Genomic DNA, 24551 nt, shown 5'->3' on the forward strand with positions numbered 1-24551 from the left:
TAACGAAGACCTCATCAGGAAAGGGGATCCCAAGAGACAGGACAACCAGCACATCCCCTGAAGCCCAGTAACAGCAGAATAACAGTCCCCACTGGCAGACACTCTCCTCAGAAGGGAACTTAGGGCCGGCGAAATGCTAGAACCAAAGTTTGGCCAAGGCTACACTGTTGCAAACGCTGAGTGCACCACAACAGCGTGAAATTAGCCACAAACAACCCACGACAAATGGTCATGGCTGTGTCTGACCCTGGATTTGGTCTGCAGGCTGCTGCGCTTGGCCAACCACGGGGCTCTGCCCCTTTCCTGGTTCCAGCCCCCTTTCCTGCTCTTCCCAAAACCAGCACCTGCCCTTCAGAGGAGGGCGTGACCTTCTCCCTCGGAATTCCGTCCTCAGAAGAACAGGAGTCTGCGAAATCCCCATGAAGAGAGCCACCCGTTAAGCACAGGGCCCCCATCGTAAGGACGCAACGTAAAACCATAAGCCAACCTCAGCCAGACTGAGGTTGATCTGGAGAATCAGAACAGTCTCGTTCTGCTTTAAAATCCACATCCATCGGGCACCTGGGTGGCTCAGCAGGTTAAAGCCTCTGCTTTCGGCTCAGGTCATGATCTCAGGGTCCTGGGATCAAGCCCCGCATCAGGCTCTCTGCTTAGCAGGGAGCCTGCTTCCTCCTCTCTCTCTCTGCCTGCCTCTCTGCCTACTTGTGATCTCTCTCTCTCAAATAAATAAATAAAATCTTAAAAAAAAAAAAATCCACATCCATCTCTCTCTGCCCCTTAACAGGGCCATTTCCTGCTGACTGCGGCTGCACCAAAACCAAAATGGAGACTGCGGCTGAGGCGGGTAAACTCCATCAGGCTAACTTTCGAGAACTAGATAAGCCCAGTAGCTGGGATTAAAGCAAGGGGTTCATTCATTCGCTGACTTCATTCACAGCATACAGAACTGTCTCAGGCACTGTTCTAGGTGCCGGGATCACAGATGTGGACACAACTGACGGACTCCTACCCTCACGGATCTCACCTTGCAGGAAGGAGATGGAAGGTGAGCCCTGCACCTCCAACACCAATAACATCTATAAAGAAGCTGAAACAGGGCAGTGGTGTGAACAGGGAGAGCTGGGCGACGGAGACAGAGAGCCAGTTCTGGCCCACATGGTTGGAGGGTGCGTCTCTTAACAGTCAAGGTGAAGAGAAGGAGCTAGGCACGGGGACACGTAGGGAAAGTGTGTTTTGGGCATAGACAAGCGTAAGAACCCAGATATGGGAACTGCAGAATTCATTGGCAGGTGTAGGGTTTCATCTGCAAGGACCTCAACCCTGGTATCCAACTGGAGTATGGACAGTAGAAATACCCACGGATTGCCCTAGAGTATCTGGGTGCTGACCCTCACGCTTTGTCGCCAGATGGAAGGCTGAAGCAATGCTGAATATTTCCTGTTCCACTGAACATTTCCAATGTGGAAAGGGGTATTAGGAATGGGGCACTCCTGGGGACTGATGATCCCTGTGACTCACCAGCATTGTCCTTTTTACACTCTGGAACCTCATGTATGACCCTGTTCTGAGATGGGGCCCCTGAGTCTGGTCATGAACGGAGCTTTAACCAAGCTCAGAGGGAAAATCTGGTCATCTCCTGGCCAGGAACAGAAACGGGAAGTGGTTTTATAGACTCTGGGACCCTCTGCAGGCTCAGCAGGTTAGTCCCCAACAAGGCTGCTTCAGGCTATCACATTTTTCAGCTTGCCCGGCCCCACGCTACCTGGGAACTGCCCGGTGAGGCCGAGTGGCCAGAGCTGCTCACTCAGTGTGCAGAGCGCTGTCCCCACTCTGACACGTGGTACGTTCCACTCAGCCCAGCACTTGGTCCTGATGGGGGCCCAGATTGAGACCATAAAGAACAGGAGCCCCCAGGAAATATTCACCAATATTCACAAAGGAGAAGAGATTTACGGCAGACCCCAAATAGTTTCCAAAAAGGCATTAGAGAAAGCAGGCTAATAAAATGTAATCCAAGTGTATTTCCCTTGCTTAAACGTTCTCATCAGGTGCATAAAAAAAAATAACAGGTTATATAACATGTCATGTTTCTTGGAACATTAGAAGCACTCCACGAAAACCTCTTGGTGACCCTCTGCCGAAGCTCAAATTTCTCACCATTGCTAGAGGGACGATGCCCACAAAGGATGTCTGGCTGACGAAGATCTCGGAGACGGCCAGCTCGCTCATGGCGTCCTCCACGGGGTACTCTACCTGCCAGGTGATGGGCTGCGCCCCGGCCAGGCCGCTGCTGTTGTCGATCCCAAAGTCCACTTGCAGGATCTCATAGAAGGTGCCATTTGCCCTGGAAAACAAACACATGTCGAAGTGCAGTTGAAAACCTGAGGGTCCGTAGAACAGCAAGAAGGCATGAATGCCATGTTCCTCCTTGCCAGTCGAAAGCCCAACACAACAGTGTTGACAGAGCCTGATTCATGCGCTGTCAGTGACCCACACCTCCAAGTGGGTGGGCCGTCCATCTGCAGGGCTCAGTGGAAACCCGTCTGTTCTTCCCTGGATAAACAGGTCAGACAGCTCTCCCCACCCCCATGTTTGCAACACAGCAAGGGGCCCTGAGCCTCCCTCCATTCCTGAGGCACAGCCTGGACTCTGGCTAATTCCACATTTGTGTATCTGTATGGCTGTGGACCTGTGGCTCAAACTCAGAGCTTTATGATTTGGGGAGAAGGGTGGTGACGTCATGGGCTGGTGGGAGCATCATGAGACCAAGCAGGGGAAGGACTCCATAACTCCCTGTCCACTACGTAACTATGAGCAACACATAAGATGGTACAGTGATTCCTCGTTTCATGACCCTGAAATGAGATGAGACATAAGACTCTCCCTGCCTTAATTCATGGAGTGGCAGCACTCCACATGTGTTTGGAGGAGGGGAAGAAGGTGGATGGGACGCAGAAACATGAAAAAGACCAGCGTTACTCTCAGTATTTTTGTACACAGGAGCACCTTGTCATTGACGGGGATGTTGTAAATTATAGGCAGCCTATTGTACCAGCAGCAGAAGTCACTGAACAGAGAGTTAAAATAAGAGTCATCCAGCACAGGATTTGTGAAGGACTCCTGTTCTGTAGCCTTTTCCGTCACCCCTGATGCTAACTTTATCCCCACCCCAGGAATCTGACAGCAGAGTGACCGATTCATGGTCCCCCGAGGCCTGAGTCACACAAACCATCCCATTCTTTTACTGTCAGTGGGCCTGCCTGGACCAGAATGGGCTTGGAAGCCTTCAGGGTGTGGGCAGGGTCTGCAGAAAGAGTTCTGAAGATAAACCTGGGCTTGCTGGTTGCCCACCAGAAACGTCATACCATGGACAGCTCCCCTCCCACCTGCTGACTTAAGAAGAGGGGGAAAACCGCAACTGGATGGTTAGAGGCGGCCAAGAGGTAGCAGAGGCAAGGGTCAGACATAGTGATGGTATTGACAGAACTGACCTGCCCGATGCAGAATTCCACTCAAATCAGAACTACACTAGACTCCATATAGAACTGGTCATGCCCAACCCTTTTCCATGCAGGCAAGGTTTTAAGAAACTCTCTGATAGTGCTCTGCCCAATACTGTGGCGAGCAGCCAGAAATGGCTATTCACCCTGAAATACAATTTATTAAAATGACACAGCTGGGTGTCCCAGTTAAGCTGGGTTGGGACATGGGAGCTCTGTTCTCAAGTATCTATTTGTCATGGTGTTCTGCACAGGGAAGACAGTGTGTATGGCATAGAGATCCCTCGCTTCGTGAGAAGACGGACAGTGAGCACACGGGAGAACCCCCACGAGGGGCCCCCAGTTTACCTGGGCTTCTCTAGTGAGAAGGCAGGGCAAGGGGAGGCTAAGAGCTAATTCTGAGTTGCCGATGGGATTTCAGGGTCTTAGGGACGGAGGCCCTCGCTTTAGGCACCCTCCTTCCTCTCCCCAGCCTGAAGTCTCCTCTCTGGTCACAGCAAGTCCTCACTTCTCCATCTGTTGAGTCTACGAGAGATGCTTGGTCCTATCGGACGAGATCTTCAATTCTTCTTTGGGCTGCACTGTCCCTGGAACCATGACTTGGGAGTTGCTTCTAATACCTCCTGGGTTCTCAGCACTTGATAGACCTCAGCAAGGCGAACGCCAAGAAAGTGAGACCCCCAGCAAGAGAAGAAAAGGAGCATAACTCTCTGTGTTCTCAGCGATTTGATCCTGCGAAATCTGCACTCTGGTGTCAGAATTACAGAAACAGCCAGTCTTAGGGCAGAGGGGGCAGGGTCTTTGTGAAAGGGCCAGCCCCCTCCTCCCTTCCCAGGCCCTTCCTGGTCCTCTCTGTCTAGCCCATGAGCTGCATGAGCTACAGGAATCTGCCCGAGTCCAGCTACAAACGGATCAACTCAGAGTCACTTATGCACAGGTTTTTATTTTAAGTCATTTCCTTCAAACCGGAGGAAAGGGTCTTTTTAGTTTCAGGCAGCTGGCATGCTTGCTAATAAGTCCATTTCTATGGAAATGGGTTTATAATTATTAACTTTACCTGTTCCTGATCTGTCCTGGATAAACCTTTCAAATTTAGAAAAGTGCTTCACGATCCTCTCAATTTAATAATTACCAACTGCCTTTGAGGAATCTGGATCAGTATTGTGGCTGTGAGATATTCATTAGCTATGTTTCCCTGGGGTGGAGAAGTGTGTGTGTCTGTGTGTGTGTGTGTGTGTGTGTTTGGAGGGGTCAGGCAGGAATTGCTAGTTGGCTGCTGCTCCCCTCAAGGCTGAGCACTCAGCATCCTCCCAGAAGGACTTGGTTCCCAAAGCCCTGTTTCCCACAGAAGCTTCTGCTTTAGTAGAGCTGAGCATCTTCCCTGGGACCCTAGGACCCCTAAGGTGGGTCTGAGGCCGCTTTTGAATGCGCAGTGTGACTGCAGCTCAGACACGCTGGCGAGATGGAGACAGGGGAGGGGTTTGGGGGACCCAAACCAGCAGCTTGTCCCCAAGAGCCACATCCCGCCATTTCTCAGCATATAACTCATGATGACAATCATGGCTGTCTGGGGGAGGGAGGGGAGGAAGAAGGGAGAGAGAAATAAGAGAAGGGGGGAGGGGAGGGTTCCAAACCTTGAACTCTTCTCCAGCAAGTTGTGCCATTTACATCAATGATTACCCCACCACCCCCACCAACCTCTAGATGGTTCTGAGCTCCCAGGCTGAGATGCTGAAGCTTTCCCCGTATGAGCTTCTCTAGAAGTGGAGCAAGAAAGGCTAACCTCTGTCGGGATCTCCATCTTAAGAGCTTTTCTCTGGCATTATGTTTTTAAATGACCAAAAACAAGGCACCTACTGGCTCATGACCACATTGAGCAAAGGTCCCAGGAGAGGTTGTGCTGGTTCTTCCCAGTGAGCACAAGAAGGCTGAACTCCAACCTCCCTCTAGCCTGTTCACTCCGTGGGGACCAGGAAAAGCCTGTGGCAGCTGACACACCCAACAAACTGTAGGCCTTAGTGCCTATTTGTTTAATTCACTGAGCACACCTGAACGGCCCGTCAGACACCTGTAAAGACCCAGGGCTGCCATCTGCGTTCCAGGAGGCAAGGAGTTACCAGCCCGTGACTTCTGAGCCATGTTCTTGGGCCTGGCTGGCCAGTGTGTTTATACTCTTTGCTCTGAGAAGGTAGGTCTGTCTCCACTACCACAATGTCATTCTCTTCTTTAAGACTTTGTTTTTTCACAAAGTTTTAAGTTCACAGCAGAATGGAGGGGAGGGTACAGAGACCCCCCCAGAAGCCGCCTGCCCTCCCCACTACTTCCTCCCACTATCAGCCTCCCCACCAGACGGTACATTTGTCACCACCAATGAACCTACGTTGACATCACCACATCATTGGTGGTGGGGACCCAAAATCCATGACTGACTTCCCAGTTCAGTCTCGGTGGCATACATTCGACGGGCTTGGACAAACGCAGGATGACCTCGATCTACCCTCGTGGTGTCCTATAGAGAATTCTCACCATCTTCTGGCAAGTCCCCTGTGCTCTGCCTATCCATCCCTCCTCTGCCCACTCCCTAGAAGCCGCTTATCTGTTTGCTGTCTCCGTCATTTTGCCTTTTCCAGAATGTCCTATCACTGGAATCCTATGTGTGAACCCTCTTCAGACTGGCCTCTTTCACTTCGAAATAGGTATTTAAGGTTCTTCCACATCTTTTCGTGGCTCAACAGCTCATTCCTTTTAAGTGCCGAATAACTTTCCATTGTCGGGATGGACCACGATTTATTTAATCACTCACCTACTGAAGGCCATCTTGGTGGACACAAGCTTTCAACTCCTTTGGGCAAAATACCAAGGAGATGACTGCTGTGTGGCATGAACCTGACTCTTCAAAGGCCAAAGCCTATTGTAACACGACAGTCACCATGGTCCCCGGCACACTCATTTATGCAGTGACATTTAGGAAGCACATATTATGCATTAGGCATTGAGAATTCATTGGTAGACGAAACAGATAAGATCCCTGTCTTGCTGGTCAGGTAAATAAAGAAGGCAAGTCCTGGTCGTGGAAGATGCTGTCCTAAAATGAAATAGAATTGAATTTCTTTTTTAAAAAAGCTAAACAAATTTTTAATCAAAAAAATTTAAATACAGGGGCGCCTGGGTGGGTCAGTGGGTTAAGCCACTGCCTTCGGCTCAGGTCATGATCCCAGGTCCTGGGATCGAGCCCCGCATCAGGCTCTCTGCTCAGCAGGGAGCCTGCTTCCTCCTCTCTCTCTGCCTGCCTCTCTGCCTACTTGTGATCTCTGTCTGTCAAATAAATAAATAAAATCTTTAAAAAAAAATTTAAATACAAATAAATACAAAAAGAAATTTAAATAAAAAGAGTCCGTTTTTATTTTAAACTAGAATATAGATTACAACAGGAGACAATGAAAGGTCTGGGGCCTGCCTGTGTAGGAAATGACATTTGAGCTGAGACCCAAAGGATGACGAGAAGCCAAACAGACCCTCAGCAAATGTTTGTTGAATAAATGAGCAAATCTATTTTAAGCTTTAAAAAAAAATCGTGGGAAAAGCTTATCCCAAACCATTCAGCATGAGCACAAGGTGCTAAAGGCAAAAGAGCGCCCACTCAGTGTTTGCTCAAATACCACCTGCTCGGTAAATCCCCTTCAGACCACCCTCTAGAGTTCCATCCCCGTACCTACAGCTCCAACCCCGTTAGCCAGCTCTGTGTTTCCTGTGGCTTTTACCTTTCCACCTACTAAGTGATTTGTCGACTAACTGACTGATCAGTTATGTCGGTTCCCACCCCCACTCATGAGCGCGCGCGCGCGCACACACACACATTCCTACGAATGTGTTTGCCCGTTATTGTATCCCCAGCACTTAGAACTCTGCCTGGGATGTGGTTGGTCCTCATTTGGTATCAAGGACTGTCCAACAACAGTTGGAACGAGATCTCAGAGGAACATGTGCTTAGCGAACCCTGAGACTAGGTGTGGGAGAAGACAGACTGGCAAGTCAGGGAAGGCTTCCTGGAGGAGGCTGGACCCTGATCTTTGAACAACAGAGTAGTAAGACAGGCAGTTGCTGCAGCCCCACTGCCTGGGGTCCCTCCTCACACCCTTTCCCCTCCAGACATGCCTCCCAGTCCCTGACTGCCCCCCACACCAGTCTGCCCAGAGGGGAAGAAGTGACCGCTGCCCATCAGGCCCATCAAGGGGGCAGAGGCTCCGTAGTCCATCACTCTGCCTATCACGCAGCTGTTTTCATCCTGATCTAATGACCAGCTCTCAGGATCTGGGATGAATAAATCATCTCCTTCTGCAATTCCATAAAACCCAGGCACTCCCTCCTCATTTCCGTTTTGTCAAAGGCAGCACCGCCAAAGATTGCTGTGGGAAGAGCGTTTCAGGTTGATGAGTTGGGCAGTGTTTGGCAGTCAAAGGTCTAAAAATATTTAACAGCCAAAAGTTTCGAGCAGGGACTTAGAATCTTTCAGACTCAAAACGTTCTCTCCTCGTTGGTTTGATTTCCTGACTTCCCATCATCAAATTTTTATATAGAACTTGGAAAAAAAAATTCTGAGACTGTGTCAGTTGGGGACAGTCCAAGGGTCGAGGCTCCTTTATTGCACTTCTGATTGACTAGGAAAAGCTAAACAGAAAGCCCAGAGGATAGAGCGCGGTCCCCTGGGCTCACCGTGGCCCGACCCATCCTTTATGAACTGTCCCCAACACCGCGTTTTTACGAAATTTGAACTAGCTGCCAATATTTTTAAATGCAGAGAATCCACACATATGCTCCCCCAAAGAAATGGGATTTCTGGCTTCCCCGGGAAGATGGGGAGACCAGGCGATATTACCCCACATCCCCCATGTGGCAACAATCAGCCGGAGCCACAGAAGGCTGTCCCCACCATTGGGGCTGGAACTCTCCAACAGGCGACTTTATCCATGCGTTGTGTCCCTCGGGTCCCTGTAGGCATTCGTGATCTCTGAGAAAACACGTTTTGTTTTTGGCCTGCTAGTAAACACCTGATTAGTTGTTTCCCACTCACACAATTCCTCCTCCTCTTGGGAACATTTCTCTTCCCCCAGACCCGCCCCCAACCTCCTGCCGTGGTATTATCCTGCCACCCAGCCCCTAGCCAGGACTCTGGACTCCGCAGTGAACCCTGACCTCAACTGGGTGAGGAGCGCTCCCTAGCAATGTCAGAACCTTCTAGAAAATTCCCAGCTTGGCACAGAAAAAGTGCAGAGTGTCCACAAAGAAGCTGGACACAAATGTTCATTGTAGCATTTTCCAGAACAGCCAAAAAGTGAAAACAATCCAACTGTCGGGTGGGAGTTGACTATCGGTGGGTACAGAGCTTCTTTTGGGGGTGATGAAAATGTTCTGAAATTAGGTAGTGGGAAGGATTCCACAATTTGATGAATTTACTTAAAAAACCCACAGGATAGTACACTTTGAAAGGATGCATTTTATAGTACATTAATTATATCTTAGTTATCTAAAGTTTAAAAAATGAGGAAAAATCAAGTCACAAAAGGATCCACATGGTCTAATACTTTGTATTAAAACGGTGAGCACGTGGGCAACCATTCTCTGTATAGTTTATCTTAAAAACCATGAAAACGTGCACCATGATGATGATGTCCACCTCAGAGGAGAGAGAGAATGAAACCAGCAAGAGGCACGGAAAGGCTCCGATTGGGTATATAGTATTTAGTTCTTTTAAAATGTGAAGAGAATGAAGCCAGGTAGTAAGAAAAAATGCTGGGGGACAACAATGAAGGTGTGTTGGGAGTGTTATCCACACGTTTGTCTAATCAAGGAACATTTTGTTTAAAAATAAACATTTATTTAAATATAGAAAGCCATCCTCAACTCGCTCGCGCTCTCTCTCTCTCTCTCTCTCTCTCATTTGGTTTCTTCTTCTTCTTTTGTTTGACTCTCAAACCTGCACTTCTGCTGGCATCCAGCCAGGACACTCCCCATCTGCCTCTTCAGCCAGCTCGCGAGAAGGCAGCCAACCCGTGGCCCCACTTCCCAACCCCAGGAAATAAGGAAACTATATCATCTTCTTTTCTTTCTTAAATATTTTAAAGTCCCTCGCAGGCTGGTATGAGTGACCTGAGTTTTGCTTATTTTCCCAGAGCTGAGAACAATAAATCCCGGGAATGAGCGAACACTCAGGCAGCCCCCCCACCCCCCGCACCTTCTCAGCCGCCAAACCCAGGACTATTTCTCCCACCAACACTCACCCTCACTTGCAGCATATTTGATGTTATCAGCGTCACCATGACAAGCCCAGAGACAGCTAAGACAATTGCCACAATTAATCTTTTTCTTCCCCCTCTATCTTGCTGACAATGACAACATCCCCAAAACCTTTCCAGGAAATGCCGACCCAGAAACCATCCCTCATACCGACTTCCAAGATATAACTTCTCCGAGTCAGCCCCTCTGTTCCTTCCTATGCCCAACCTTGAGGACAACTCTTGTTCTAGAAGATGACTCGTGGAATCAAATGCCATTAGGTCCCCCTAAAGAGGAGAGGCGAAGACGCGCCAGTTGGCATGAGAGAGAGAGCACCAGGGGCTCTGGCCTGTGCACGGGGCCAGCCTTGGGGTCCGTTAGTTCTCCACTGCGTTCCCAAGACATTCTCGGCCACACCTAAATACGGAGTTGGGAATCATATTGCTAATTTATTATTACTTTTTTAAATAGGTTCCAAGCCAGCGTGGAGCCCAGTGGGGGTCCAAACCCAGAACCCTGAGGTCACGACCTGAGCCGAAATCAAGAGTCGGACACTTAACCAACTGAGCCACCTAAGAGCCCCCGTAATGTTGCTTTTTAATAAATAAGATTTAATAACATTATTAATAAACATGTTAATTTTTGAATAAATAATAGATTGCTGGGTTTAAAAATTCTAAAAATACAAAGAAGACAACAGTGAAACGTCCTCCTTCCCCTGCTGCCTCCAGACCCCCAGCCCCTCTCCCCTCCGCCAACAACAGTCATTGTTCGTTTTCTTACCGGCCCCCCAGAGAGGGCTGTGTGTCTGCGAGCATGAACAGGCATGACACGGTACACACTGAGCGTTCTGTTCTAGCCTCTAGAGCCCTGCTCTCTGACCCGAAGGGAAGGGGAGCTCTGGCATTTCTCCTCCCTGACAACGGAGGCCCCAACAGGAAGTCGAGGACAGAACCAGCCACCATCCAGCCACGGGGACCAGCTGGCAAGGGCAATCCGCCTGCACAGAAGGGGTGCAGTGAGTGGCCGAAACCCGGCTGAAGCAGGTCACAAGGCGGGGAGGAGAGGGGCGCCCCCAGGACTGACCAGGGTCACCTCCAGAGTCCATGCACGAGACGCTGAGTGCAATGAGTCACTTCCCTGGGCCTGCACATTACCAAGAGATGACAGCGTCCCCAGCTCTGCGTCAGACCCAGTCATGAAGACCAGAATCACACACAGAATATTCTAGTTGCTTTTCAGAATTCTGCTTCTGAGCAGGAACCTGCCTCCTGCTGCGTGGCCCAGGATTGCTGTGCACCTATACTGGGAAGGGCCTCATTAAATAGGAAGTCTTCACCTGCCTAATGGGTTGGTTGGCTTCTCCAAGTGAGAGCAGCTACTAATGAGGCCAGGGTCCCAGGGTCGTGCCCTCTAAATGCTGGCTAGCTGGGTTCTTCCAGGAGGCCGTGAAGGGCATTGCTAAGTCGGGCACCCTGCAGGCAACCGGGGGCACCAGGACCTGGCCGGCAGCCTCAATCAGCACCAATCTGTTCCTGGTCCTGGTGTTTTCCCTGCTGAGATACGAGGGCAACATCCTGCACAAGGGATTAGGCTAGGCTCTCCATTACAGGATGGCAACAACTAGTGGACCAGGGCTGCATTTGTGGCCGACTGAGCAAAGATCGGGCCCGAGCTGGGCCTCCTGCAGCCCTCCATCAGAGGAATGCCCATGTTCACCGAGAGCAGTATTTAATGGCCACAGACATCTGACTGTAAGTGCCCGGTGACTTCACTGCTTGCAGGCGGAGGGGTGGGGCTTTAAGGTGTGAGAATCATGAAGTTCTACCTACCGCTTGGACTTTTCTCCCAGATTCGAGCCTCTTTCATCCAACTGCCTATTGGACAGCTCCAGTCGGGTATCTGACATCTCAGACTTGATGCCCTAATCCTGCCCCTCACATCCCCCCCACCACGTGCTCTCCCCCACCCACCCTTCCAGTCACGCAGGCCGACCCCTCGTTCATCCTGAGCCCCTCCTTCCTCGGTAGCCCACCTCCGATCTGTCCAGAAAGCCTACCAGTTCTACCTGGGAAATATACACCTTTATAATGCCTTCCCCCTGCCCAACCCTGTCCACTCCTTCCACACAGGTCCCCACCACTGTACTGCCCGAAGCAGCAGCCAGAGCTCTCCTGTTAAAACAGAAGTCAGCTCTTTCCACTCTTCTGGTCAAAATCCTCGAGGAATTCTCTGCTCGTTCCCATAAAAGTGCAGGTCCTTACAAAGATCCACAGGCCCTACATAGCCCGGAACCCTCGCCCCAGCACCTGCTGCCTCCCTGACACTCTGCTGTCTCCTTGCTCACGGCTCGAGCCCCACCAGACCCTGCTGCTCCATCGGCACCAGGCAGCATAGCTGCTGCGGCCCTCCCTTCTCCCTGGGCTGCTCCTTCCTGTGACATCTGTACCGCGTACCCCTCAACTTCAGGACCTGCCTCAGATGTCACCTTCCAAGCAAGGTTCTCTTTGGAGACCCCATGGAAAGACCCATCTCCCATACTGGCCATCCCTGTCACCCTCCCCTGCTTTTTCTGCATAGCAGTTACCACCACAAACTTACTCTATTTTATTTCCTAGCCTTGGCTATGGGCTATTTCTGTCTCCTAGACTGTAAACTCAGTGAGGGCAGGGATTTTTCTTTACGGTCCTACAGTACCTCCAAGAAAAGTACCCGGCCCACAGGAGGCCCTCCATAAATATGTCATGAAAGAGTGAGTGACGGAGTCCATGCTTCAACACCGTATTTCTATGGTGACCTCGGGGTGCACGTGTATGAGGACACGCGTACATACATTAGGATCCTTGTGCATGAGGTCACTCCTGTCCATCCACCCACTTCCCGCTCCCTCTCTCAATGGGCATATTCGCCTACGGCATCTTCATCGTCCTCCGTGATAGCTCAGGGAAAGGCTGGACTGTCTGCGAGTCGGCTTCCCTGCACGGGGACTGCCATCAGTCTCTAAGTCGTACAGTGGGAAATTCCCACAATGCTCTTCTCTGTTCCCGAGTGTCTGCTTCTTTTGGTTACTCTCTACACCCTTTAGAAAGCTGTTTCTGCATCATCTCCAGTTCACAGCTGTCCACCGTGAGGGCATAACATGATGACAACTCCTCAGCCATCACTGGACTGGGAATCTTCAATGCTGCTTTTTCTCACTGTGGTAAGAACACTTAACGTGAGATCTACATGTAACAACTTCAAGTGCATGATACAGTATTGCTACCTCCAAGCAACAGTGTTGTAGAGCAGACCTCTAGAACATCTTCTTGCGTCCAGTGCTAATGTTTCAAAGGCAGGCACTGTTACGATGGGTTGACAATCAGTAAGGGCTACAAGAACCATTTTCCAAGAAGTACCACAAATGATAATGATTGTCAGCTCTCCCTAAGACGGTAAAATATTTACCCTTGACTAGGACATTCCCAAAGTTCACGCACCTCTAAATCACCAGGAATTATTTCAATACCACAAAAGGAAACAAACAAACAAAAAAATTAAAGACAAGGTAGATAGACAGACAGACACCCTGGGGCATTAAAAAAACAACAACAACAAATAGAGTCTCTAACCTCATTAACCTTGAAATTGAGTAGAGTTAAGAGAAGCCCACAAATACATTGACATTCTGAACACCACTTGGGTCAAAAATCAGATTAGACTTCTTATAACCTTCCATTTATCTGGCGGCTTTTCAATAAATGTCAGCTGGGCAGAAATTCAATGGAAGTGATTTGCAAGCTCCTAGAATCCCAAAGTGTGTAAATCTCCCTAAATGAGGAGCTCTCCTTCAGGAAACAGGAATTCTCCTGTCACCAATTAATTAAAATCCAATGATCCCATCCCATCCCCTGCTTGGCCCATTGTATGAGTTACAACAGCTTCCAAATTTTTCTTATAGACCAATTACTCCATAGTAATTAGGTCTTAGTCTTAAGTCAACCACAATTAGGGAAGATTATGTGCTTGTAACTTCTCTGACTTCTCCTTTTGCTGATTATACCTATTCAAGCACCCCTGAAATTCTTTACGTGGAACTAGGCTATACCCATCCTGCTGTACTCTGACTAGGAGAGACCAATTTGGTCCAGAGGAGGAAATTCTGAAGTGGAATCAGGCATGAAAGAACAGGGAACAGCAGTAAAAAGCTGGATTTTTTACCCCACAAGGCGGTTCATCCACCCAGTTATAAGACGCACACACGAGACAGTTCAGGACAGGGAAACACATCCCTGTCCAGATGCTGGGGGAGGAACAGGGGTTCACATGTACCAGCACCTCGAACCTGCCCAGCGCTCACCCCACATCAATCTCAACTTCACAAACGTGTCCACGCTGCATGTCCTCAAGGAATGAAAATGACTCCAGATAATGATGATATCCGAAGTAAGTCCACACCAGGTCAGACCCTTGGAGAAAAGCGACCGTTAATTGGCCTAGAACAATAGCAGGAAAAGGTAACATCTGCTGGGGCGGCAGAGCCCTGCTGCACTAATGAGGGGCTCTGCGGCGGTGTGGTGGCCGTCGGGTTAGCTGACCTGTGGCACCATGAGAACGCCCTCGGTGCACCCAGCACCACTCCGGGGGCGGGGGCATGGCATGAGCATCCTGGGAGACTGAGCACGGGTGGGGGCCCGGGCCTGACATCCGGGTAAAGAGAAATCCCTGCTGCAGCTCCGAACCTTCAAGGTCAGAGCCTGCAAAGTCAGTTTCTTTGAAAACTCCATTCAGTCTCAAGGGAATGATCTGTCTGCTTCCTCTGATGCCGTCTGGCTGACTCACCCTCGTGGGAGATGCTAGGAGTCTGGGACCACACTTTCTGAACACGGAAGGAGAGCATGTTATTGGAAATATGTGAGCTTCTAAATGGGAGCCAAACATTTAAAGTCGGGACTGTCGCAGAATGTCAAGGTCAGCATGCCTGGGAAGACATAAAAAGAAGCCATTGTCCATACCTAGTTCCTAACTCTGTCAGAGTTTCACCAACTTACACTCTCTGTCTGGATCTCTAAGTTCTGGACTGTAACTTATTCCTTCAGACGATCAGTTAAATGTATCTGAGCATCTACTGGATGCCAACCTCTGTCCTTGGCACCGGGGATTGGTGGTGGACGAGGCGCGTGAGGCTCCTGCTCTCCTGGACTTTACACTCTACTGGAGGGAAACCATTAGCAAGCTAGTAAGAAAACAAATGAGGCAAGAATCAAATAATGGGTGTAGCAGTCATTAACGACCTTCCCTAGATATTTCCAGCTCCTCGTGCTCGGGACACAGGGGAGGACTGTGCTTCCGACTCACATGACACTGGGTGGAGCCAAGCGACCAACCATGACCAGCACATTTTATGTATCCCTTCCATGCAAGAGCACAAGCCCTGCAGCCCCCTTCCACCGCCACCAGCAGCCTCCAAGGTAAGGCACTGTGTAGGTCACTTGAGAGACAGATGGTCAGATTCCCCCAGCCGAACCTCAGTGGGAAAATGGCTTGAATGAGAGATGAACCTCTGTTGTTTTAAACCACTGAGACTGGGGGTGGTGTGTTTTCACAGGATCAACTAGCCCGGACTGGTGCAGAGATACACAGAGGTGAGGACAAAATGCAATAAGGTGGTGGGGACCGTCAGACAGAGCCAACAAAGGAGCCCTCTCTGAGAAGAGGTATGTGAGAGCTGGGGTTTCAGTGGAGGACAAGGATCTGTGTTCCAGATAAGGGGAACAGCATGGGCAGAGGCTCCAAGGTGGTAAGAGGCTTGCCATGTTCAAGTATACATGCCCTATACACGTGCACTTACACACACACTCACATGCACACCTGCACCCTTGCACAGCCATCTGAACACGTGCATAACACACACATACACTGGCACAAACTCAAGGCAGGAGTAATGAGCAGAAGGCAGAGGGTGACTGGGCAGTAGCCCTGTGGTCCACCTCCAGACGCTTCCACCAGCCAGCCTCCATCCCAAAGAGACAGTCCTCAGTGAGACAGTCCCTTTTCACAAAACCTCAGTGTCCCAGCAAGGGGCCGAGCTCTCCAGACACTGGCTGCAATGTGAACTCCCCACCCCAGGTCCCTGGCTATAGAGATCTAACCCCATCCAGTCCCCTATTAGCGTAAATTAAAAGAAAGAAGTCCCAACTGCTGAGACAAGCAGAGAAATAAGAGATGTCACAGTCCCACAGCCTGCAAATGAGGGCCTGAGCCTGGGTGCTCTCTAGCAGCGCCCCTCTGGGGAAATGGCCCATGCACAGTGCAGGAGACCCTGTCACTGCCCCCGGTACAGGCCCTGTCACTGCCAAATGACACACAACAAGATGATTTCAGAAATGTGGGGTCACTTGCTCACAGGGCCACACTGAGAAAGTGGTAGAGATCTGGCTCCAAGGTCATGACTAGAATACGCCTTTTATGAAAGGAGCAGAGATCTAATCAATGACACTATTCACACCCTAAACAGAGTCTGCACTCGTACATGGAGAAGGATCTTTGCAAGCACAGAAAGAAACACAATCGAGGGCACTGAACACTCGTGCTCTGCGTGGAAGGGATTCTGAGTGGGCAGAAGTCAGCCCTCTGCGTGTGAGGGAGACAAAAGAGCATGGTTGGCAGGGCAGGGAGGAGGGAGATGGTACGTGGGATGGTCCAGGACCTGGACAGCGCCCCCAATTCGCCCCTGGGTGGCCCAGTGCCGGAGCCATTCCCTGGCTTGCCTGGTGCCATCCATTCCCTCTATGTTGGGTGAAGCTGATTGAAGCTTCGTGCCGCCTGCACCAAAAACACTGATGTACTATGACAGCATTAAAGACTATCACAAAGTGGAGATATGGCATTTCATGGTCCGCTGGTGGCATGATTTTACTTGCCTCATCATCTCAACTGTGGTGACTTCCACTGGCATGGGGAGAGACTGAGAGAGCCATAAACCCATGTCAATTGCCGGAGACGTCTCTCTTAACGCCTAGTACTTTCTTCCAAGGGCAGCCTGATGTTTCCAGAAGAAAAGACCCAATGCCAGTGTGAACTCTCCCCAAAATGCCTACATCACCACTTACAATGATGCATCTACCAAACCCAGGCTACAAGCCTGTCTTGAAAAATCCAGGGAGACCATTTTCCCTTTTTTTTTCTTCTGTTTCAAAATCCAGAGCTAAGTGGTTAGGATCCCACCACCGTGCAAATCCCACCACTGTGCAAACAAGCAGAGCGCCTACGGTCGAAGACAATTCAGGTTCCGGAGGGCACAACCCTGTGTTGTTACAATTCAGATGCATCAAAGCAAAGGCACCACCGCCTCCAGCAGCCTCTCAGCCCTCTTGAACTTTAAATGTTCTGAGAAGTCTCTTTAGCAAGTGCAACAAAGTATTACATTTTTTAAAGGACCTTAAATGAGAAGTCCAATACTAGCCATGAACTGCCACTGAAAAGAAGGCTTGAGGGGCACCTGGGTGGCTCAATCAGTTAAGCCTCTGCCTTTGGCTCAGGTCATGATTCCAGGGTCCTGAGGTCAAGCCCTGCTTTGGGCTCCCTGCTCAGCGGGAAGCCTGTTTCTCCCTCTGCCTGCCATTGCCCCTGCTTGTGCTCTCTCTCTCACTCTCTCTCTGACAAACAAATAAATAAAATCAAAAAAGAAGAAGAAGAAGAAGGCTTGACGTCCCTCTCACCCCAGTCTTTCTCAAAACGTAGTGACATCAGCACACACGTGAACACAGAAGGGGGTCGTCTCTCCATTCTGCCCAGTGTCCTCGACAGGGGCCTTGTTCCCAGAAGAGATGAGCAAACCCATACGTTTCTGCTGCTACTCACGTGGCAGAGCCTGAGCCCCATAGGCCGTGGGTCCCAGCAGCCGCCACAGGAAGCAGGACTCCATGCTGGTTTGGTGGAATAGTACTGGCCGGAGGGAACGTGAGCTTTGCAGAGGCACGAGCAGGGTCAAGAGAACTAAGAAGGGATGATGGGGAACTCAGAGATGAGCCTGAGCGCCAAGCTGTGACCACCTGTGTTTGCAGGGCTAGCAGGGAAATGACATTCCTGCACCCCCTGGGGACAGCGAGAGCCTTGGTGGGATGCAGCCATCGCCAGGACAAGGCAGGAAGGAGGGAGTACCCTGACCTCCCTTGGCCGGCCGTCTGGTCTCCTGCCAGTGTCCAACATGGGCTGAGCCCAGCCAGCAGCAAGGAAGCCCAGGTGAAGCAGCCCATTGGCATGAACCCCCCAAAGTGACCAGCAGAGAAGAATGGAAAGAAGAGTGGGAAATGGGGCCACCAGAGAGCAAGTAGCATGCCCAGAATTCAGGGTTCACATTGTGTGACCCCAGGCTACCTGCCAGATTTCTCTCCTGTGCCCTGCTGCATGGGGTAGGCAGGGTGCTGACCTGGCTGGGCTGACCTGCACTCTCCAGCCTCCTTCTCTTTCATGCACGCTTCCAGTGAGAGACTCTGGGGCAAACTGGGCACAGAAGGGAGATATATGGCAACATTGATCCACTGCACATTTTCCCCGTGGCAGACGTCCTCCCGGAGCTCTTTCCTTCCTTTGTCTGAGCGGTCACTGACCCAAGAATGCCCCTGACACAATGCTTCCCGCAGTCTGAGGAGGGGTCCTCTCGGCGCTGTGGCAGGACTGAATGGGCCAACGTGTAGAGCAACTAGAGACAGCCGTCGCAGCATCCACCTGCAGGGGCGGGCCTCTCGGCCCGTGTAAGCTTTCCACTCTTCACGCGCTCTCTGAGCACTCTGTCCTTCCCCTTCGTAACGTTCTCTCCACCTGCACCCACCAGATCCCGGCCACTGGCCCCCTCATGGCCCATGGAGCTGCAAGGGGCCACTTTGGGGGGCAATCTGAAAGGCCAGGGGACGTGGGGCACAAGGTGCCTGGTAATGTGGTGCAGGAAAATCAGCAGCCCCCCCACGTCCCCCTCTCTGCCCCTCAGGTTTCAAGAGACAGGTCCACACCTCCGCTGTCAGATGTGGGATGCGTGCAGTTGGCTGCATAAACCACAAGAAGCAGTACGGGGAGGACACAGCGAAGGGGGCAACACGAGCCTACCCAGTAGTCCCATCGGGCATGGACGAGGACGCCCAGATTTTGACCGAACACATCAGAGTTTATACAAAGGGGAGGAGACCCCATTCTGCTCCCCTATCCTGGGAGGTGAGGAGGGAGGGGAGGTGGGGCACTCTCAGAAACCCACAGACCCCAGATCCCCACAACTGCCAGCCGCTCTCAAGGTCCTCCTTGATTGGATTTTCCCCCTTTCCCATAATCTTCCTGAAATCCAATTTATTGCTTTGGCTTAAGTGTCATTCTCACAGCTGCCTTTCCACACTCCCTTTTACCCTGACCCTCCCTTTTACCTCTCCCCAGAGAGAGAGATTGACTTTTCCATTCCTGCTCATTAAACATGGTCTATTTTAAATATTTCTTCCAAGGTGGCCTCGGGTAAATGCTAAAAAGGAATCTCTTGGTCTTTGATGCAGGGAGACAACTGGCTGCATTTTCTGCCCGCATCGGGCCCCCACAGCTGAATCAGACACCTACCGACCCACCGAGTCAGTGGGGCCACATGGTGCCTGGGGGATGGACTGAGCCTGATCCGGTTCATGCAGGCCAGTGGCCATCCACAGAACGCCCCACGCAATTACGAGCTCAAGGTGTACCTGCAGCCACACCGGAGAGGGTAGGAGGGTTGAAACAGGGCTGTCAGTTCCTAGAGAAGTATTCTGAGATGTGGGCACCAATGGCACACAAGTGGCATTGCCTGAATGTGCAATGAAGTGTATGACATGGGGCAAAGTGGGGCAAAGCCACACCAGCCTCCCTGAGTCAAGGCTTCCAAGGAAACCTGACCGATGCAGACCTGTGAGCTTGGGCTTGGTGATCGCTCAGACAAGCCGGCCTGGGTTCATCTTTACTTGGAAGGGATGTATATTTAGTTATTTACTGCCACAGGACTAATAATCCCCAAATCTGGCAGATTAAAACGATAAATACTATTCCACAGTTCCTTTGGGTGAGAAATTAGGGAGCAGCTGAGCTGAGTGGTTCTGAGTCAGAGTCTTTGGTGAGTGCAGTGAGGACGTTAGCTGGGGCTGTGTCATCTGAAGGCTCAGCTGGGGCTGGAGGGTCTACTTTCAAGATGGCGCACTCACACAGCGCTCAGGGGGAGGCCTCCGTTCCTCACCAGCAGTCTTCTCCAGAGGGCTGCTTGCGTGTCCTCACGACATGGCAGCTGGCTTCCCCCAGCATGCCAAGATCCAAGAGAGAAGAAGGAGGGTGAGGTGGTGCCTTCTGTGACCTGGTTTCTGAAGTCACAAACCAATACTCCCACCAGGTGCAGTCCTTCAAAGTGAGTCACTAAGTCTCCCCGCCCATGCTCAAGGGGAGAGGAACTAAGTCTGCGTCTCCCAGAGAGTAGTGTCACAAGAGCGTGTCTACCTGTTTTAAAACTACCACAGGCCTCCTGATCAAGCCTTAACAGGAGTCGAACTCGGAACTTTGGGGTTAGATGGACTTGGGTTCGCATCAGTCTTGTGTCGTTTACTTACCTGGGTTTAACCTCCTCACACCCCAAGTTCCTCATCTGCAAATGAGGACAACAATGTCTACATTGCCTGGTTACTGTGAGAATCCAATTAGATACTAAATGCAAAATATTCACCATAGCGCCTGGTGCATAGAAAGAGTTCAACTCCTCAGGATTAATGTGAGAATTACTATGAAGGGTAAAGGAGAACCGTTTGGCCCTATTCCCACACTTAACCTCTGGTGTGACCCCCACCATCATGAAACTAAAGCATCATAGATGGCTTTATGTAGCTAAATAATAATTCTTCTACATTTATAACTGGGAAGTTTTAAATAGTGCCCGAAAGAGAACATGACATAGGGTCACTGATGTCTCCAAGATGCTCTGAGTTGCACCATGACACAATGTGCAAATTTCATAAAAGTTCACAGGTGGGTTCTGCCATCAAAAGATTTCAGAGGGCGCCTGGGTGGCTCAGTGGGTTAAAGCCTCTGCCTTCAGCTCGGGTCGTGATCCCAGGGTCCTGGGATCGAGCCCCGCATCGGGCTCTCTGCTCAGCGGGGAGCCTGCTTCCTCCTCTCTCTGACTGTCTCTCTGCCTACTTGTGATCTCTCTGTCAAATAAATAAATGAAATCTTAAAAAAAAAAAAGATTTCAGAAATAATTAAGGGTTGTACTTCAGCCCTCTTCTGCCTAGGGCCACTCAAACTGGCCACCTCCCTTTTCCACGGAAGTCAAGTCAGAAAATCATGATACTGGAGGGGAATTGACCCCGGCACCAAGAATACACGCGCCCAGTGTGATACTAATGTTTATGCTGACAGCACAGACGTCTGGCTGCATGCTAGCTGAGTGGGTAACCAGAAGGCTCGTGCACACAAAGCCAGACACAAGGAAAGGGAAGTCTGCATAGGCAAACGGAGACGGTAGATGAGTCACTTTAGGACGAAAGTGTCTCAGAACCAACAACCAGGAAAAAAAAAAAAAAAACTGGATTGGTGTCTACACATACACGCTGGAGTGTGACAAATCCCGTCTTCAACTCAGTCTTGTTCCGGAAGCTCACCTTCTTAGTAGACAAGGACTCCACCTGCAGGAAGGACAGCATGTCCCTCTCTCCCAGTGGTCGTGGTTAGGCCGCTGTGTCGTGAAGTGTCCCAAATGGGCTATCCGGCAGCTGACCGAGGGTGCAGGCAAGGCCCAAAGAAAGAACAGTCCCACTGAGCACAACCGGAACGGCAGACACAGATAATTAGGCAGGAAGCACATGGCTGTTGTCTCAGACAACTTCACAGTAGGGTGATTTGTTCCACAGCAGAAACGGATACGTGATCTTCATAACTCGTTCCTGCCCCCGTCTCAGCATCTCGGCTAGACATTCAGCACCGTGTCAGCGGCGATACCCGCACTCCTCCCCCTCCTTCTTCCTCACCTGGATTTCCCATTTAATAAAATGTTTCTTTTAGAGCTCTGGAAGATACTGTCTATCAAGTGAGGAAAAGTTCCTTCCTATGTCTACTTTGCTAAGAGTTTTGGCATAAATTATGAGCTAAAATAGAAACTGTTCTCATTCTGTATGGGCTGCGCAGCCCTTTACAGACAAACGGGAAACTTCTTCTAGGAGGCCACTTTGGGAACATATTGAACAGCTAACAACGGAGGAGACAAGACCTACACACAGAAAGGACTTATGTAATGACACAGGACCGCACGTGATCAAATGACGAACAGAGAAGGCACGAGCTCAAGCTCAACTCAAGTGCAGAGGAGAATATGAACTTGGTTTTTTACACTGAAAACTGAGGATGGGAAACAAATATTTTGGTGAGAGAAAAGCAAGAGATGAAGACATACGATCAGGGTAGAAAAGGGCAGATGTGCTTGGCGAGAGCAAGAAAGCAAAGCCGGATGTTCAGTTGGCCGCGGCTTCTTCAGGGGCTTGGAGGCTTGAAGTTACGTCTCCTCATGCTGACCAGTGAAACGTGGGTAGACGTAACGTAAACCACATCCAGGCCTGGCCTTTGGAAACATCCTATACGATCTTCCAGAGTTTCCATGGAAACCTCAAGGGTGGCATGGCCACAAACATAGTTTCCAGATGGCATGGGCATAGGACAGAAGCAGCCAAGGTCCCTGAGCACTACCTGAACTTGGATGAAGCTACTTGGATGTAGCTCAGAAACTCCACCCAGGCCTCCCCGGACGGCGTTTCAAGCCACTGAGATATGAGGTTATTTGTTACAACAGCTAACGTTAATTATCCTCACTAATGCAAAGAGCTACAAAGGGCAGAGTTCAAAGAATCCATTAACCTGAATATCCCGGCAAATTCCTCGGTGACCAGCTACTCTGAGCTACACACAACAGCCAGCAATTCCAGCCTTCGACTTCCTGTCTTCAGAGACAGCCTTCATGTTTGCAGTTTAAGAACCTCCTTGCATTTCCCAGGAAGAGGGACGCGTCTGTAGTAAACCTGCTTCCACCAAGGCTGCTGAAGAATGGGGTCACGGAACATATGCTAAATAGTATTTTCAAAGGGAAAGGTAGAAAACAGATGGAAGACTTCTGTTCCCAAGCAGACTAGAGGTGCGGCGGCCCTCGGTACCGGAATCCAGACTCCGTGTGGTTTCAACACAAATTGTAAAACAACAACAGTCCAGTAAGGGAAACTAGCACAACGCTCCTCGGGGTCAGACACCTTCCTGGAGGGACCCTCAGACTGTGCAGGTTTTCACTCAAACCGCCCCCGCTCCACCCCGTCAGCTAGCGGAATTAACACAAGCAAGCCCATCAAACCGACCCATCTCCAAGGAAGACAGTAATTAATTCCAATGAAGATAATAAGCCTGTAAAAAGAAAAAAATCAGGACAGTCGGTAATTACGCACATTTGTCTCCCGACACCAGGAAATAGAGACTTAACAGTGACCACACCCTCGGAGGATTCTCACAGTGCCTGGAAGCTTCCGATTGGGAAGACAGTTTGACTCAAGGGCAGAGCAGCGCCTGGGGGCTCAGAGGCTCCAGAGTCAGGGTCACAGCCTGTCAGGCCTCCCACAGCGACTCTCAAAGCCTTCGAACACAATCCCGCAGTGTGTGCCGTGATCCCACAGGCCCAGGATTGCTTGCATCGGCAGCAGACTGATGGAAAGACTCTCCGCTCCGTTCTAATAAAACCTCGAAAATGTGTTTCTTAGTCAAACCATCCTGACCTACCCAAGGTCACACAGCCGGCAAATGGCAGGGTCATGATTTGACTCCCAAGCGGCTGAGGTCCAGCATCCATCTGTCCCATAATCAATACACTATCATGTAACGATACGCTAACAACGTGATGCTCTAGGACTGCGGACACACTAATAATACAACACAATGCAATAGCACGCTATAATGAAACAAGGGTCACACCTGAATTACACCCACGCCCTCTGCACTGAGGAATCACCCTAGCGGTCTCCTGACCAGCTTCTCTGTGCTCAAAAACAATTTTTTTAACCAGGCAGGTCTCAGGACTTGGAAGAATACAGCATAACCCTCGCCATCCATTCTGTTCCTTCCGGGGATAATTCTATGATTCCCTGTACCACCACCACTTGGCTCATATCTGTCTTAATATGCACGTGCCTGTGCACGCCCACACACGGACACACGTGCGCACGTTATTGTCCTGGTCCCAGACAACTCCAGCATTCTTGCCAATACCTACGCTGAATGACAAGCAGACTCGTCAGTTGAAAGCTACTAGGAAGAAAAAAAGGTTGAGAGCAAGGCCAAGTTTGGGCTATGACTGGTCCTCGGAATTGAAGATGGGGAGAGACAAGCATGGAGCAGTTCCGTTTGCAGGGAACTGAGCCAAGAAGCCACCAGGATGTGGGTGGGTTCTTTGCTGACCCACTTGCCTAAGCTCACCACACCTCGTGCATAAGATTCTGATTCCAGAACCCTACCAGCGAAGAGACCCCGAGCTCTTAACTTCAAAGAACTCTAAAATGGGGTGACAGGAGTAGCAGAGTAGTTCAACTTGATAGAGGTTTGTGGAGTTTGAGGAAGTGCCCAGGACTGGGCTTGACCTAACAGGTAAGAAGAGAAATGAGACCCAGGACTGGCACTCAGGATGGTGACCAAGACACTGTGGGAATTTGTCCCAGCCAAGTTTCCTGCAGTGTGATCATATTTCTGGTCATGGTAGCACAAAAGACTCAATTGTGAGTGTGG

General features: G+C 50.3%; 1 protein-coding gene across 1 annotated transcript in view; it reads right to left on the bottom strand.

The window, feature by feature from the left end:
* LOC125082442 (transmembrane protein 132B) overlaps nt 1-24551 on the bottom strand; it is a 354706-nt gene that overhangs the window by 82258 nt on the left and 247897 nt on the right. The window contains exon 4 of the mRNA XM_047698108.1: nt 2158-2344. Coding sequence (XP_047554064.1) covers nt 2158-2344 — 187 coding nt within the window. The remainder of the gene's footprint in view (nt 1-2157; nt 2345-24551) is intronic.

The sequence above is a fragment of the Lutra lutra genome, chromosome 12, assembly GCF_902655055.1.
Source record: "Lutra lutra chromosome 12, mLutLut1.2, whole genome shotgun sequence".
Taxonomy (NCBI): domain Eukaryota; kingdom Metazoa; phylum Chordata; class Mammalia; order Carnivora; family Mustelidae; genus Lutra; species Lutra lutra.